The 13,016-nt window shown below is 34.1% G+C and overlaps 1 protein-coding gene across 3 annotated transcripts; it reads right to left on the bottom strand.

Moving 5' to 3' along the window:
- Positions 1-3,240: 3,240 nt before the first annotated feature.
- On the bottom strand, positions 3,241-8,907 carry LOC122312536 (probable LRR receptor-like serine/threonine-protein kinase At3g47570). Of its 3 annotated transcripts, none has more exons than XM_043127179.1 (3): positions 5,899-8,907; positions 4,773-5,158; positions 3,241-3,490 (listed from the first exon to the last, which is right to left on the bottom strand). In XM_043127179.1, the coding sequence occupies exons 1-2, from the start codon at positions 8,819-8,821 to the stop codon at positions 4,797-4,799; spliced, it is 3,285 nt and encodes a 1,094-aa protein (XP_042983113.1). In that variant the 5' UTR covers positions 8,822-8,907; the 3' UTR covers positions 3,241-3,490; positions 4,773-4,796. The 3 variants fall into 3 exon arrangements, with proteins under 3 accessions (XP_042983113.1, XP_042983114.1, XP_042983112.1); XM_043127180.1 differs by lacking the exon at positions 3,241-3,490 and having other exon boundaries at positions 4,600-5,158; positions 5,899-6,717; positions 6,829-8,907; XM_043127178.1 differs by lacking the exon at positions 3,241-3,490 and having other exon boundaries at positions 4,600-5,158.
- Positions 8,908-13,016: the final 4,109 nt, after the last annotated feature.

The following is a 13,016-nucleotide window of genomic DNA, read 5'->3' as shown; positions in this document are numbered from 1 at the left end:
CATTATAATCATTTTGGTCACGCCAATTAAGCTGCAAATTGAGACAACCCAACACAAAATTTCTTAACTTAACTTGCAATTAACAATAAAAAAAGAACCACCACTCTTCATACTTGGTCTTCCTTCATGTAACTCAAAAAAGTAAAAATAACAATATCTAGGGAAGCAAGATCATTTGGATGCTCAATGAAGCAATGCAGGCAACCTACTCATTTCATTATAGTCTAGTGAGGCCCACCTAACCCAGATGCAAAATTGCAACTATTTCTACCTTGGAAGGAGCCCTGAATATCTTTGAAGCAAAAATTCAAGTCCCCAAAGAGAATCTTGAATCCAGTTAAGTACAAGGTAAGATATTGGTTACAAAAGTTGGCATTAGGCATTAAGTAAGACACTTGGTGACCATTTTTTAGGCTGTTAAATGCTCAAATATTAGACTAAAAAAGATTTATTAGAAATTAGGGGGATAACTCTTTAAGGCTATAAGCCTATCTTATTTTTGGGGCACCAAGTTAGTATAGATAGAATGATCGTATGATTTAGATGGGTGTTTTTTCTCATGCTAAAAATATATCAAGGCAAGTTTTGTGCTCATGAGACCATGCATTTTTGTTTTTTAAAAAACTTATCAAAAAAAAAAAACAAAAAAAAGACCATGCATTTTTTTAGGTCATAAAAAACAACTTCTAAAAAATATCAGAACTAGCTAGGAATGAATGTGACAGACAAATTAATAAGGATGATGAACAGAGTTCAAACCTTTCTGACCCAAACTCCACGTAGTCTCAAACTATTTGGTCGGCTGCCTGCAATCTTGACAAAGCATTCCAGCTTAGCGATGAGAGACATAATCAATGTAATGTTAATATCATCACTTGGCTAGTAGCTCTATACAGAACAAAAAGAAGATATTTTTTGCTCTTATACTTGCTGCTTCTACAAATTTAAAAAAAAAAAAAAATAGTCAGTATTTAAGCCGTCTCCATCAAAAATAGGTCAAATAACTTCCACAACTACTGCATGTAGTTAAATAGCTTCCACAACTACTGCATGTATTTAAGCTATTTGAAATTCTGAAAAGAATTTCTGGGATAATTTCCTTTAATTTCAAAGCTTTGAATTTTTCAAAGCACGTTCTTCTATCTTTTTCACTCTGGTTATGTACATTCCAAACAGCAGGCAGCCCATAAAGTGCCAAATTGGGTCTAATCCCTTTCTTAGCCACAAAGTTAATGTAAATAGCCACTGACAGCCGAACTCCCATCTTAATCCCAACCTAGAAACACCCATCTCTCCTATTAACTATCCAAACGTCTTCGCATCTCAGAAGAAATTTCCTTTTTGAGTTCTATGAAGTATTTTCAGTCAAACATCTGATTACTTTTTTCTTTCGTTTACATAAAATAACAGCAATATCTAAACAAAACTTCAAACTAAAGAATGAACGAATTTAGGAAGAAATCGATTATGAAAGAGAAATTTCAAACTTTCGTGCCCTCCCTTCACCTCTCTCAGTACACAAGCAGTACTCAATAAAAAAGAAGGGAAAATGGTAGTGGAGTTACCCACAAAGCTGAGCAGAGAGGTGGCAAAAAAAAACCTCATGAACTGGCTACCCGAAGCACTAGCAAAGGGGCAGATGTAGGGCAGCGTGGAGAAGAGGGAGGGGTGAGCACGGGGCAGCACTGGGCAGAAGGAGGAGCAAACGCGAGGCGGCATTAGGCACTGGGAACGGCGATGCGAGGCACTGAGTAGAGAGAGGGGTGAACGCGGGACTGCATTTCAGCATGAATGAAAATTTGAAATAGCCTCTAAAACGCACGGCGGTCTAAAACACACGTTGAAAGAGGGAATCGGGTAGGGGAGAGGGGATGCACGTCGGTCTTGTATTAAAAAAAAAAAAAAAATTACACGTAAGATGTGCTACAGATCAGCCACAAACCGCCCATAGCAAACCTCGATAACAAATGATCGGAGATATGAAGTAAATCATAATAGAAAAAGTATAGTTGCAAGTATAATTGTGTACTAATTTGTGCACTAATGTGATGTGATTGATCAAAAAATAAATTTTATTAAAAACAGTATTAATTTAAATTTTAAGTATGAATAAATCAGTATTAATATACAGATTAATGCGCGATTGTATTTGTATGTAGTAAAATTCATCATAATAAATGACTATTACATGCATTGTTGGGGAAGATGTATAGTGTTTGTAAGGGGATTTTTCTCACCTCTTGACCCATGTGGCAAGCCCGTGAGGAATTTTTAAAGAGTGAGTCAGAGAGTCTGTCCAGAGCCCCGTGACCCTCCTCTAAAAGAACTTTATCATGTTAATCATCTCAGCAATTTGCTCTCATTGACTTAATTTATCTTAGCAGCTATATTATTATTATTTTTTATTATCTTAAAAAACGAATCATTCATAATTGATGTTCGAACGTCGGATAATGAACGTACATTAACGCACGTTCAAACACCATATATAGTCGGTATTGGAGTTGACTCGGTAGTGGGTTGGGGGGGAAAGACCATGAATGGACATTCAAATCCACGAGTCGTCAATTTCTTAATTCTCACTTATCATTACCTAATCAAGTATCACAAAGAATATTAAAAGACTGAATATAGATATAATATTACGCGTACATTGAATATAGGGGTTGAATTCGTATGATCATGAAGTGTAGAAAAGATATTTGAAAATTGTCTTAAACCATGATACAATTTAATTTGAGATATGATGGGATAATATTGTAGGTCTAACCTCACCATCGAAGTGAACGCCACGGACAAAGATTTTAATTATTTTGAGTCTTCTACTGATTAAATAATGGGGATCGTTGACTTGGGTTGTTTGAATAACAGACCTACGTCAAGAGGAAATATTAAAAGCTTGATCTACTACAAGAAATTGCACCTTTTTGAGCATAAAAAACTCGTCACAAAGATCAATAATATCGCTGCAATAAATTATTCTTAGCAATTTTTACTGTACCGAATGTTAATTGCATTTGTGAGTTAATTTAACGAAAAACTACAAATATAAGCAAAATATTTACATCAATTTTGATTCGCAACTTTTCCAAGTTATCCAAATATATGCTATTTGAGTTTTACTGTTTGAGTACCGAAGTCCACAATAATAGCATTTAATATATATGCAGTTCAAGCTCGTTTGTGAGCTAGCGAGCATGCGACGGGGCATGGAAGATCGATTCGTAGTTGACACAATTGACTGGGTGCATCATGCATGAATGAAAAGAGAAGAAAAGAAAATACACAGTGAGACTTGGTGAAAATGTTATAGATATATACTTAATTAATTGATACTTGGCATGACTACCATTCTACGGCCCCCCACTTCGCACGATCCATCATCATATATAGCATAGAGCATAAGAAAAGGCTAAAGAAAATACTTACATAAGGAATATATATAGCTGTTGAAGACGTGTTTCGTACTCTTGCAATTAGTCATTACAATCTGAAACCAGAAAATGAGAGTGGCTCAAAGTTGGAAGGTCACCTATGTCTAAATCAGTAATTATCGGTTATGTTTTCATATATAACATTCAAGTGTCTTTGATGCATATCTTGGTGGGTATTTGTATGAGAAATTAAGTTATTTCCATATGATAAGGTTTGTCCATCAATTTCACTCCTATTTTCTTTACTCGGATGCAAGTCATCAGTACCCTAATCTTATCTGTGGGGTGATATCTCGCTGGACTGGAGTCATTAAAGTTAGGTTTGGATAGTAACTTAAGATGAAATGACAGTTAAAAGTTGAATAAAATATTTTTAGAATATTATTTTTTAATATTAATATTATTTTGAGATTTGAAAAGGTTGATTTTTTATTATAATTTATGTGAAAATTTGTGAAGTTGTAATAATGAGATGAGATAAGTTGGGAGCCCCTCCCAATCCAAACCGAGCTTAAAATTCGGTGTGAGTGAATAAGTTTGTATGCTGGAGAGAGGGTGATCACCCATTCCATTGATTTCCTGCCATTCCTCCTTTTCCCCACCTTTTCCTACTTCGATATTTCATTGCTCCGATGGTTTGGTAAGATTATCTTATAACTCTCCTTCTGTCTTTTGTAGGTTTTGGGATCATTTATTCCTACTGATGGGAAGTTTAGGGCTTTAGTTGATTCAAGATGAAATGTTTTTTGGGTCATAAAACTATTAAATTAGAATTAAGATTTTGACTTTTAGATGAAATAAATAATTTTATGATCTAATTTCTCCCAAATTAATTTGTATTATTTTTGGGGTCAATCAATCGGTTTGTTTCTTGTAATGGGAATTGAGGAAGACCTTTATGGTAAAATGGAATGAGACGGAGCCTATATCTCTTGCAAGATGGATCTGGAAGCTCTGTTTTGAAAGGGTTGAAAAGAAGCCATGGGTACGAGTTATCCTTCATTGTGATTTAAATTGAAAAGCAAATACAAATTAGCAACCAATACAAATCACAGGCTTTGAGATTTAGGGTTATTAGCTATGCTAAATATGTACTTAATTGGGTGCGTGAGATGCAGTATTTTTTCTCAGTTTATTTTGTTGGTAATATAGGCATTTGTTTGGATTGAAGATGGAAATCACTTACTTTGGTTATTGGAAGTATGAAAGTTATATAGACATATAACATATGACAGTTTGATACCAGATATCAGACGTACATAACATATGACATATAACATATACAGATATTTGACACTCGACAGTTTGACAGTTCAAAGAAGTTAAAACAGTGTTTACCATGCAATGCTAGGATTCAAGATATCAGATACCCCTGTTTCTGTTCTCAGAAAGTGACAGTTTGATTTTGTCAAGCTTGACAATCACATCTTTGATATTGATCCTTTCATTTGGCAACTCTTCAGAACACCTGAAGCCTAATTCCATGATGGAGGAAATAATACTTTGCAAAGCAATCGGGTCCCTTCCCTCTTCTATCATTAACAAACCAGCATCCACAATTTCCATCATTTCGTTCTGAAATGAAGCATTTATCCACTGTCTCAACGTCAATTCACCAGCAAACATGTCATCAATGGGTTTCTTTCTTGTGACCATCTCCAACAGTATTATACCATAGCTGTAAGTGTCTGCTTTGATAGACACTTTTCCTTCTGATCCATATTCTATCAAAGCTCGCAAATTTCAAGAAGATCTAAAGTTAGTAAACCGATAGCTATTAGCGAAAAATAATTCACATATTCTAGCTAAAAAGAAAAAGAAAAGTAGTTTACCTATGATATATGTGTGGGTATATATTACATATATCTATATATCTTTATATATATGTGATAATTCCTAACCAGTACTACACATTTGTGATGCACATGCATCGAACCAACACTGACACCAGATTGCTTGAAAATAGTTTCATTTATCTTATTATATGAGTTTGATCTTTAGGTCAATTAAATGGACTATCCCCCAACCCAAACATAGATACAACTACAAATATGCATTGGATTTGTTTTTTTTATTTAATATTGATTTTTAATTAATTTGTTTTGGTGTAAAAGTGGACATGGAGTAGCAATAAGCTAAAAAGCAAATCAAAACCATGTTTACATTTTCAATCAAATATTTTACATCAAGCTACACACTACACAATTATCCTCCATACAGTGTGTTTTTTTAGTTTCTATTTGATGTTTCGTAGATGATCACTAATTAACAATCAACACAGCATGCAATAATCCAATTAATGGCCAAGCAACAACGATTGGTGTGTAAATCCTAGTTCTAGTGCATATTCATATCAGTCTAATGACTATAAGATTGATATTTCTAAACTTAGACATTGTTGTTATTTATCGAGTTATTTATTATTAGATTGTCTTAATTAACTAATAGTGAAATAGTCACGTACCTGGTGCAATATAGCCAAGTGTACCAAGAGTTTTGGTTTGTGTTGCCTCTTTGCTTTCGATTAAGATCTTTGCAATGCCAAAGTCACCTACATGAGCAATCATATCCTCATCCAAAAGGATATTACTGGGCTTCAAATCACAGTGCACTACGGGTTCTAATTGTCCATGGTGAAGGTAGTCCAATGCATATGCCACATCGAGCATAATGCTTATTCTTTGAAGAAGATTCAAGCAATAGTTGTAAGAGTATAACCATCTTTCAAGGCTGCCGTTCGACATGTATTGCAACACCAAAGCTCTGAACTCAAGGTTAGAGCATGCACTCACGACTTTAATAAGATTCCTATGTCGGATAGTTCGTAACACCTTGCATTCTGCATCGAAGCTTTTGAAAGCATTTGCCGACTGTAAATTTAAAACTTTGACTGCAACAATTGTCCCGTCAAATAATGCTCCTTTGTACACAGAACCAAAACCTCCAGTTCCGATCAAGTTGCTATCACAAAAGTTGTTTGTCCCTTGAGAAATTTCTTGATATGATATCATTCTATGCTCCAAGCCAGGCAATTGATTAAGTGCACTTGAAACCTGCATGTTCCTTTCTCGACGTGCGCTGAGAATATAAAGCAGTGCTACAAAGATGAGGACTGAGACAATTGCAGGAACAATATATTTGAGCAAATTATGTTTCACCCTTGATCCTTGGGGATGTCTTGGACAAGTTGGAACTCCAAAAGTTAGATTCCCACAAAGTGCCTTGTTTCCAATAAATGATTCGGCCGTAAAGTTTACGAAAGGCCCACCTGATGGAATCTCTCCTGATAGCATGTTGAAAGACAAATTCAGATACCTAAGGAAAGGAAGTGCCTCGAGGGACTTGGGAATTGCACCGGAGAGGTTGTTGAAAGAGAGATTTAAGATATCCAAACCTTTCAAGTTTCCAAAAGATTCTGGAATGACGCCTTGAAAGGAATTATTTGACAAGTCAAGAGACCTTAAGCTTTCAAATTCTCCGATGATGCTTGGAATATTTCCAGTAAATTGATTTTGTGACAAATTCATGTACTCCATAGTTCTAGTTTTTCTCATGTATGAAGATAAATATCCTCCAAGGGAACTCGAAGATAGATCTAGAAACAACAGATTTTCTAGATTCCAGATACTTATAGGTATTGAAGAATTCAATATGTTGGAATCAACATATAGCATTTGTAGAAGTCTGAGATTTGAAAGGCAATTCGGGATGGGCCCAGATATTTGATTATTTGAGAGAACTAACTCTCCCAAGTTCTTTAATCGGCATAAGCTCTGTGGAATGAAGCCCTCAATCTTATTAGCATCAAGGTAAAGTCTCTGTAACTTCTCCATTCCCCCCAAAGTGGACGGTATGTTCCCCATCAAATCGTTATCCGTTAAAAAAAGTTCGGTCAAGCCGGTCAAGGAACCGAGTTCGTTAGGAATATGACCCTTTATTTGGCTTTGAGATGCATAAATGCTTGCAAGAAAAATGGAAAAGTTTCCGATGGATTTTGGAATCGTAATATTCAGGGGATTGCCTACTAGGGAGAGCCTTTCCAAAACTGGACAATTAGTTAAAGATGAAATGAAATTAGGCTCTTGATCTCCATGCTCTCCTGTCAGCTGATTATAATTCAAACTTAGGAATTGGAGGTATTTTAAGTTTCCAAGACTTTCGGGTATTGGTCCAGAGAGTAAGTTGGAACTAAAATCTATTAGCGATAGTCTGGAACAATTTGAAAGATATGATGGGATACGACCACCAAGGTTATTGAAAGGCAGAATCAGATTTTCAAGATTAGAGCAGCGTAGCCCGGCATCTATTGGAATATTTCCAGACAATAAATTGGAACCCATGAAAATATTTTGTAGAGATGAGCTGTTGAAAATTGCTTGGGATAATGCACCTGTAAGATAATTATCTCCTAAACTTAATGTATGCAGATTTGGAAGATGGCATATATCACTCGGAATACTTCCATTAAAGTTGTTTTCCTCCATTCCCAACGCTTGCAAGCTCGACAAGTTACTTATAAAAGAAGGTATATTACCAGTTAAATTGTTACCTCCAAGAGTTAGCCCTTCAAGCCTTTTTAAACTCTGAAAACTTTTTGGAACTCTCCCTTCAAATTTATTGCCTGATAGAGATAAATCTACGATCTCTCGACAGTGATTCATTTGTGTAGGGAGCCGACCACTGAATTCATTGCGGGAAAGATAAAGTCCTTCAAGATTAGGACAGCGACTGCAGAGATCCATTGGCAGAGTTCCTGAGATCTGATTATTTGTAATAGCGATCATGGTTAGAGAAGATATGTTAAAGATGACAGAAGGAAATGGTCCAACAAGGCTGTTATATCGCAAACTTAATTGCTCTAACGCTGATAGATTGCCGAGGGAAGATGGAATCGCACCACTTAACATGTTTTCTGCAAGAGATAAATATGTAAGCTTGTGACATTGATGTAAACTTGGGGGGATGCTTCCTTCGAATTTATTGAAATCCAACCTAAGTATTTTCAAGCGATGCAGACGACTGATCTCATTGGGTAGAAAACCAAAGAAGCTGTTGTTATGGAGGTGAAGTGTGACTATGAAAGAGAGGTTTCCAATTTGAGGAGGTAGTGTACCTTGGAGACCCATTTTCGGAAGATCTAGAGCTGTGACTCTTTGCCTGCGTCGACTGCATGAGACTCCAATCCAATTGCAAAAGTTTGTTGTGGTGGACCAGTTTTGAGCCAAGACAGTTTCATTGGCACTGGGACTTAGTTGAGATTTAAAGGCAATGAGAGCTGATCGATCAGTAAAGTTGCTCGAAGATCCTACCAATTGGATCGTGCATAAGTGTGCTAATAGAAAACCCAAGAACAAGAGATTGGATGGCTTCTCTATAATTAACAACATGACTGCACGAGATAAGAGATAGCAGGAGTGAGAAAGAGGTAGATGGTCTCCAGTTTATAAAAAGAAGGCATGGGGGAATGAGTGGGTGTGTGAAGCTTACTTATATAGTGCAAATCAGTAAATAATGGCTAAATGGAAAATAATGTCAAGAGGGCAAATTGGAGATGCAATAAATTCCCATTTTTAACCAAACTCTTTGATGATGAAACATGCAAATAATTAGGTGTACGCTACAAGCCCAACTTAGTCAAGTTCTTTTTTTCTTTTGTCATCATTTCCCCTTTAGTACAACTTGCTGGGATGCATCTTTTTTCTTCCTCATTTTTCATGGAAATTCTCTCTTATTAGTTATTTTCTCAGCAGTTTGGAACATGCATGACTTAGACCCCCATCACGTACGTAAAGCCTATTCCTAAGCCAATCGCCTAACGGGCTATTTGGATAGTGAAATGAGATAAGATGAGATGATTTTATATAAAAGTTAAAAGTTGAATAAAATATTGTTAGAATATTATTTTTTAATATTATTATTATTTTGAGATTTGAAAAAGTTGAATTATTTATTATATTTTGAGTGATAAGTTTAAAAATTTATAATAATAAGATAATATGATTTCTGAATATAAACAACCCAAGACAAGATGAGTTCCTTAACTTGGATGCGTGGCACTCTTGCCACCGAGTCACCTTAATATAGAATAGTAAGGGCTTGTTTGGATGTTAGGTGAAATTCCTAACGTATCCCTGTGGACCACAAAATTGTCTACTAATTTCTTTGATCAAATATGTTAGATCTCAATTATCAAGATTATGAAACGAATCAAATACTTTAGAATAAAAAATCAACTTTGTAAGACATAAAGATTGGTTACGAATGACAACTCTTTAAAGAACTCTTTAAATATAAAACCCTATGGGGCAGCCAAACCCAGTAAAGTCAATCTTATTATTTGAAGAACAATTACAAGCAATCATCAATTGCAAAACCTTTGCAATTCGACTCTCTTACTTGCCTAGACAAACAACCCATTTGTCTTACACTGCAATAGCAGTCAGAATCTCTATCAATTTTCAAATGTTGACTTCCCTTCTGAAACTTCAGAGGCTGAAATCCAATTGATGTTACTTCACACTCAAAACACGATCACACTCAAGAAGAGATGAAAACCCCATGAAAATTCTCAAGTGCATTTTCTCACAGAAATGCTCAAAATATCCTCTCTAGAATTCGTGGCTCAAAACCCTTACTGAGATACAAAATCGAATCCCTTTAAGTATTAGGTCCGGAAAGAGTCCTAGTTGAAATATGATTCTACTGATAAGTAGAGACAGTCACGAGAACGTTTCCTGACGTGTTGCTGACGTTTTGCAATAAATCTTCACTGTAGTTTCTTATCTGTATTCAGTTTCAGGTCTTGATAATTGCAAACTCTAAGGAATTTGAAATTTATGTAATTGACTTATCTAAATAACCTTATAAACTTCTAGATAAACTCAATGTTGTTAAAGATAAAGTCATTTCTTATTTTACATTCATCCAAATTTAATCAAAAAATGATAAGATAAACTTTATCATTTAGTCATCTAATCCTAATCAATTTTTACCTCTACATTAAGAGTATCTCAATTCAACTTAATTTTAAATATCATCTAACATCTAAACACACTTGAATCTTTATCTAGACCAATTCCACTTGAGACTTCGTGAGACCCACTGACAAAATGCAGAAGAAAAAGCCAAACTTTTTCTCAATATTTCTCTTTTCTCTAAAAAAGTAACGGGAACATCGACATTCTCTCTATTTCTCTCCAAAAAGTAGCCGGACTCTCTTTATTTCTCTCCTCTATCAAAAAGTAATGGGAACGTCTTAGTTGAAATATGATTCTGCTGACAGGTAGAGGCAGTCACGAGAACGTTTCCTGAGGTGTTGCTGACGTTTTACAATAAATCTTCACTATAATTTTTTATCTATATTCAGTTTCAGGTCTTGATAATTACAAACTCTATGGAATTTGAAATTCATGTAACTGACTTATCTAAACAATCTTATAAACTTCTAGATAAATTCAATGTTGTTAAAAATAAAATCATTTTTTATTTTACATTCATCTAAATTTAATCAAAATATGATAAGATAAACTTTATTATTTAGTCATCTAATCCTAATCAATTTTTACCTCTACATTAAGAGTATCTCAATTCAACTTAATTTTAAATATCATCTAATATCTAAACACACTTGAATCTTTATCTAGACCAGTTTCACTTGAGACTTCGTGAGACCCACTGACAAAATGCAGAAGAAAAAGCCAAACTTTTTCTCAATATTTCTCTTTTCTCTAAAAAAGTAACGGGAACATCGACATTCTCTCTATTTCTCTCCAAAAAGTAGCCGAACTCTCTTTATTTCTCTCCTCTCTCAAAAAGTAATGGGAACCACTTACATTCTCTCTATTACTCTTTAATTCATGTCAAAAAGTAATGGGAACATAGACATTCTCTCTATTTCTCTTCAAAAAGTAGACGATCTCGCTACTTACATTCTCTCTATTACTCTTTAGTCCGTGTCGAAAAGTAATGGGAACATCGACATTCACTCTATTTCTCTTCAAAAAGTAGACAAACTCTCTTTATTTATCTTACCTCTCAAAAGGTAATGGGAACACTTACATTCTCTCTATTACTCTTTAATTCGTGTCAAAAAGTAATGGAAACATCGGCATTCTCTCTATTTCTCTTCAAAAAGTGGCCGAACTCTCTTTATTTCTCTTCTTTCTCAAAAAGTAATGGGAACCACTTACATTCTCTATTACTCTTTAATTCGTGGGACCCACTGACATTCTCTCTCTCTCTATTTCTCTTTTAATTCGTGAGAGTCGTGAGACCCACTTACTCTATTTCTCTATTCCTCTCCATTTCTCTTTCCTTAATTAGCAGATTTCAAGCAGTTCTCAAGTGGGAGGCAAATTTCTCATGAGAGAAGACTTTTAAGATAGGAAAAATTTATTTGTAAATATAATTAGGGGTATAAATTTTAACCGGTAAACTGAAAAACAGGATCGGACCGGACCGGTTGTGCCGGTTTTGAACCGGTCCGGTTCCGAACCAGTTTCATAAAATGAAAAACCGGCCGGAACCGGTCCGGTTTCGGTTCTGGCCTTTTTTAGACCGGACCGGCCCGGACCAGACCGGTACTATTTAATATGTGTATATTTTTTTATTTATTTAATGTTATATATTATATATTTTATATTATATATAATTTTTTATATATAATATATAATAATATAAATTATAATTATATATAAGATAGTGTTATTTTAATTTATAAAATAAAAGTTTAATCTCAAACATGAAAATTTAATTGATCATATGCTTTAAATATATAATATTATAAATATATATTATTTATTAATAACATTTTATCATAGATTCATAAGAAGTAAGAACCTAAAAAGAAAGAAAATCACTCAAATATTATTACTAAATTTTAATGGCCTAATACACTTAAAACTCTTTATATTTTTTTTGATAAGTACATAAGACATTAGTAAATAAATATAAATTATATATATTAGCATATAATTTATATAAAGCCATACCAAAGCTATACTAATAGCATAAATTTTTTATATAGCACTTTTTTTTTTTGCATAGCAGTCTTTTTATATAGTACTTTTTTTTTAAGTAGAATTTTTTGACATAGCAGTTTTTTTTTTTTTTTATAAACAGATTTTTTTATAATAAATATATATTTTATTAAAACCGGAAAACGGGACCGAATCGGACCGGAAACCGGTAAAACCGGAATACCGGTTTAGGAGGGTAATCAATGTGTAATCGGTTTTGAAAAATGTAAAACCGGTGCCTACCGGTTCGGTCCTAGATTTTGTCTAAAATCGGACCGAACCGGACCGGTTACACCCTTAAATATAATCGTGTACTAATCTATATATTAATTTAATATAATTAATTAAAAAATAAATTTTATTAAAAATAATATTAATTTAAATTTTAAAGATGAATGAATTAATATTAATATATAAATTAATACGTAACTTTATTTATATGTAACAAAACTCTTTAAGATATTGACGGATTACTTACTCTATACCCACCATCATCTCTTGTCTTGTCTTGTTTTGTTTTGTTTTGTTTTTTTTTTTTTCTTCAATTTCTTTAAGCCCAACTCAT

This window comes from Carya illinoinensis, chromosome 6 (genome assembly GCF_018687715.1).
Source record: "Carya illinoinensis cultivar Pawnee chromosome 6, C.illinoinensisPawnee_v1, whole genome shotgun sequence".
NCBI lineage: Eukaryota > Viridiplantae > Streptophyta > Magnoliopsida > Fagales > Juglandaceae > Carya > Carya illinoinensis.
This window is presented reverse-complemented; position numbering and strand designations above follow the sequence as displayed.

Bases quoted from the DNA above. Each gene is read 5' to 3' on its own strand.
- LOC122312536 (XM_043127179.1), bottom strand. From the start codon at position 8,821: ATGTTGTTAATTATAGAGAAGCCATCCAATCTCTTGTTCTTGGGTTTT. The intron at 5,159-5,898 runs GTACGTGACTAT...GAGCTTTGATAG, and splicing joins ACTTGGCTATATTGCACCAG to AATATGGATCAGAAGGAAAA.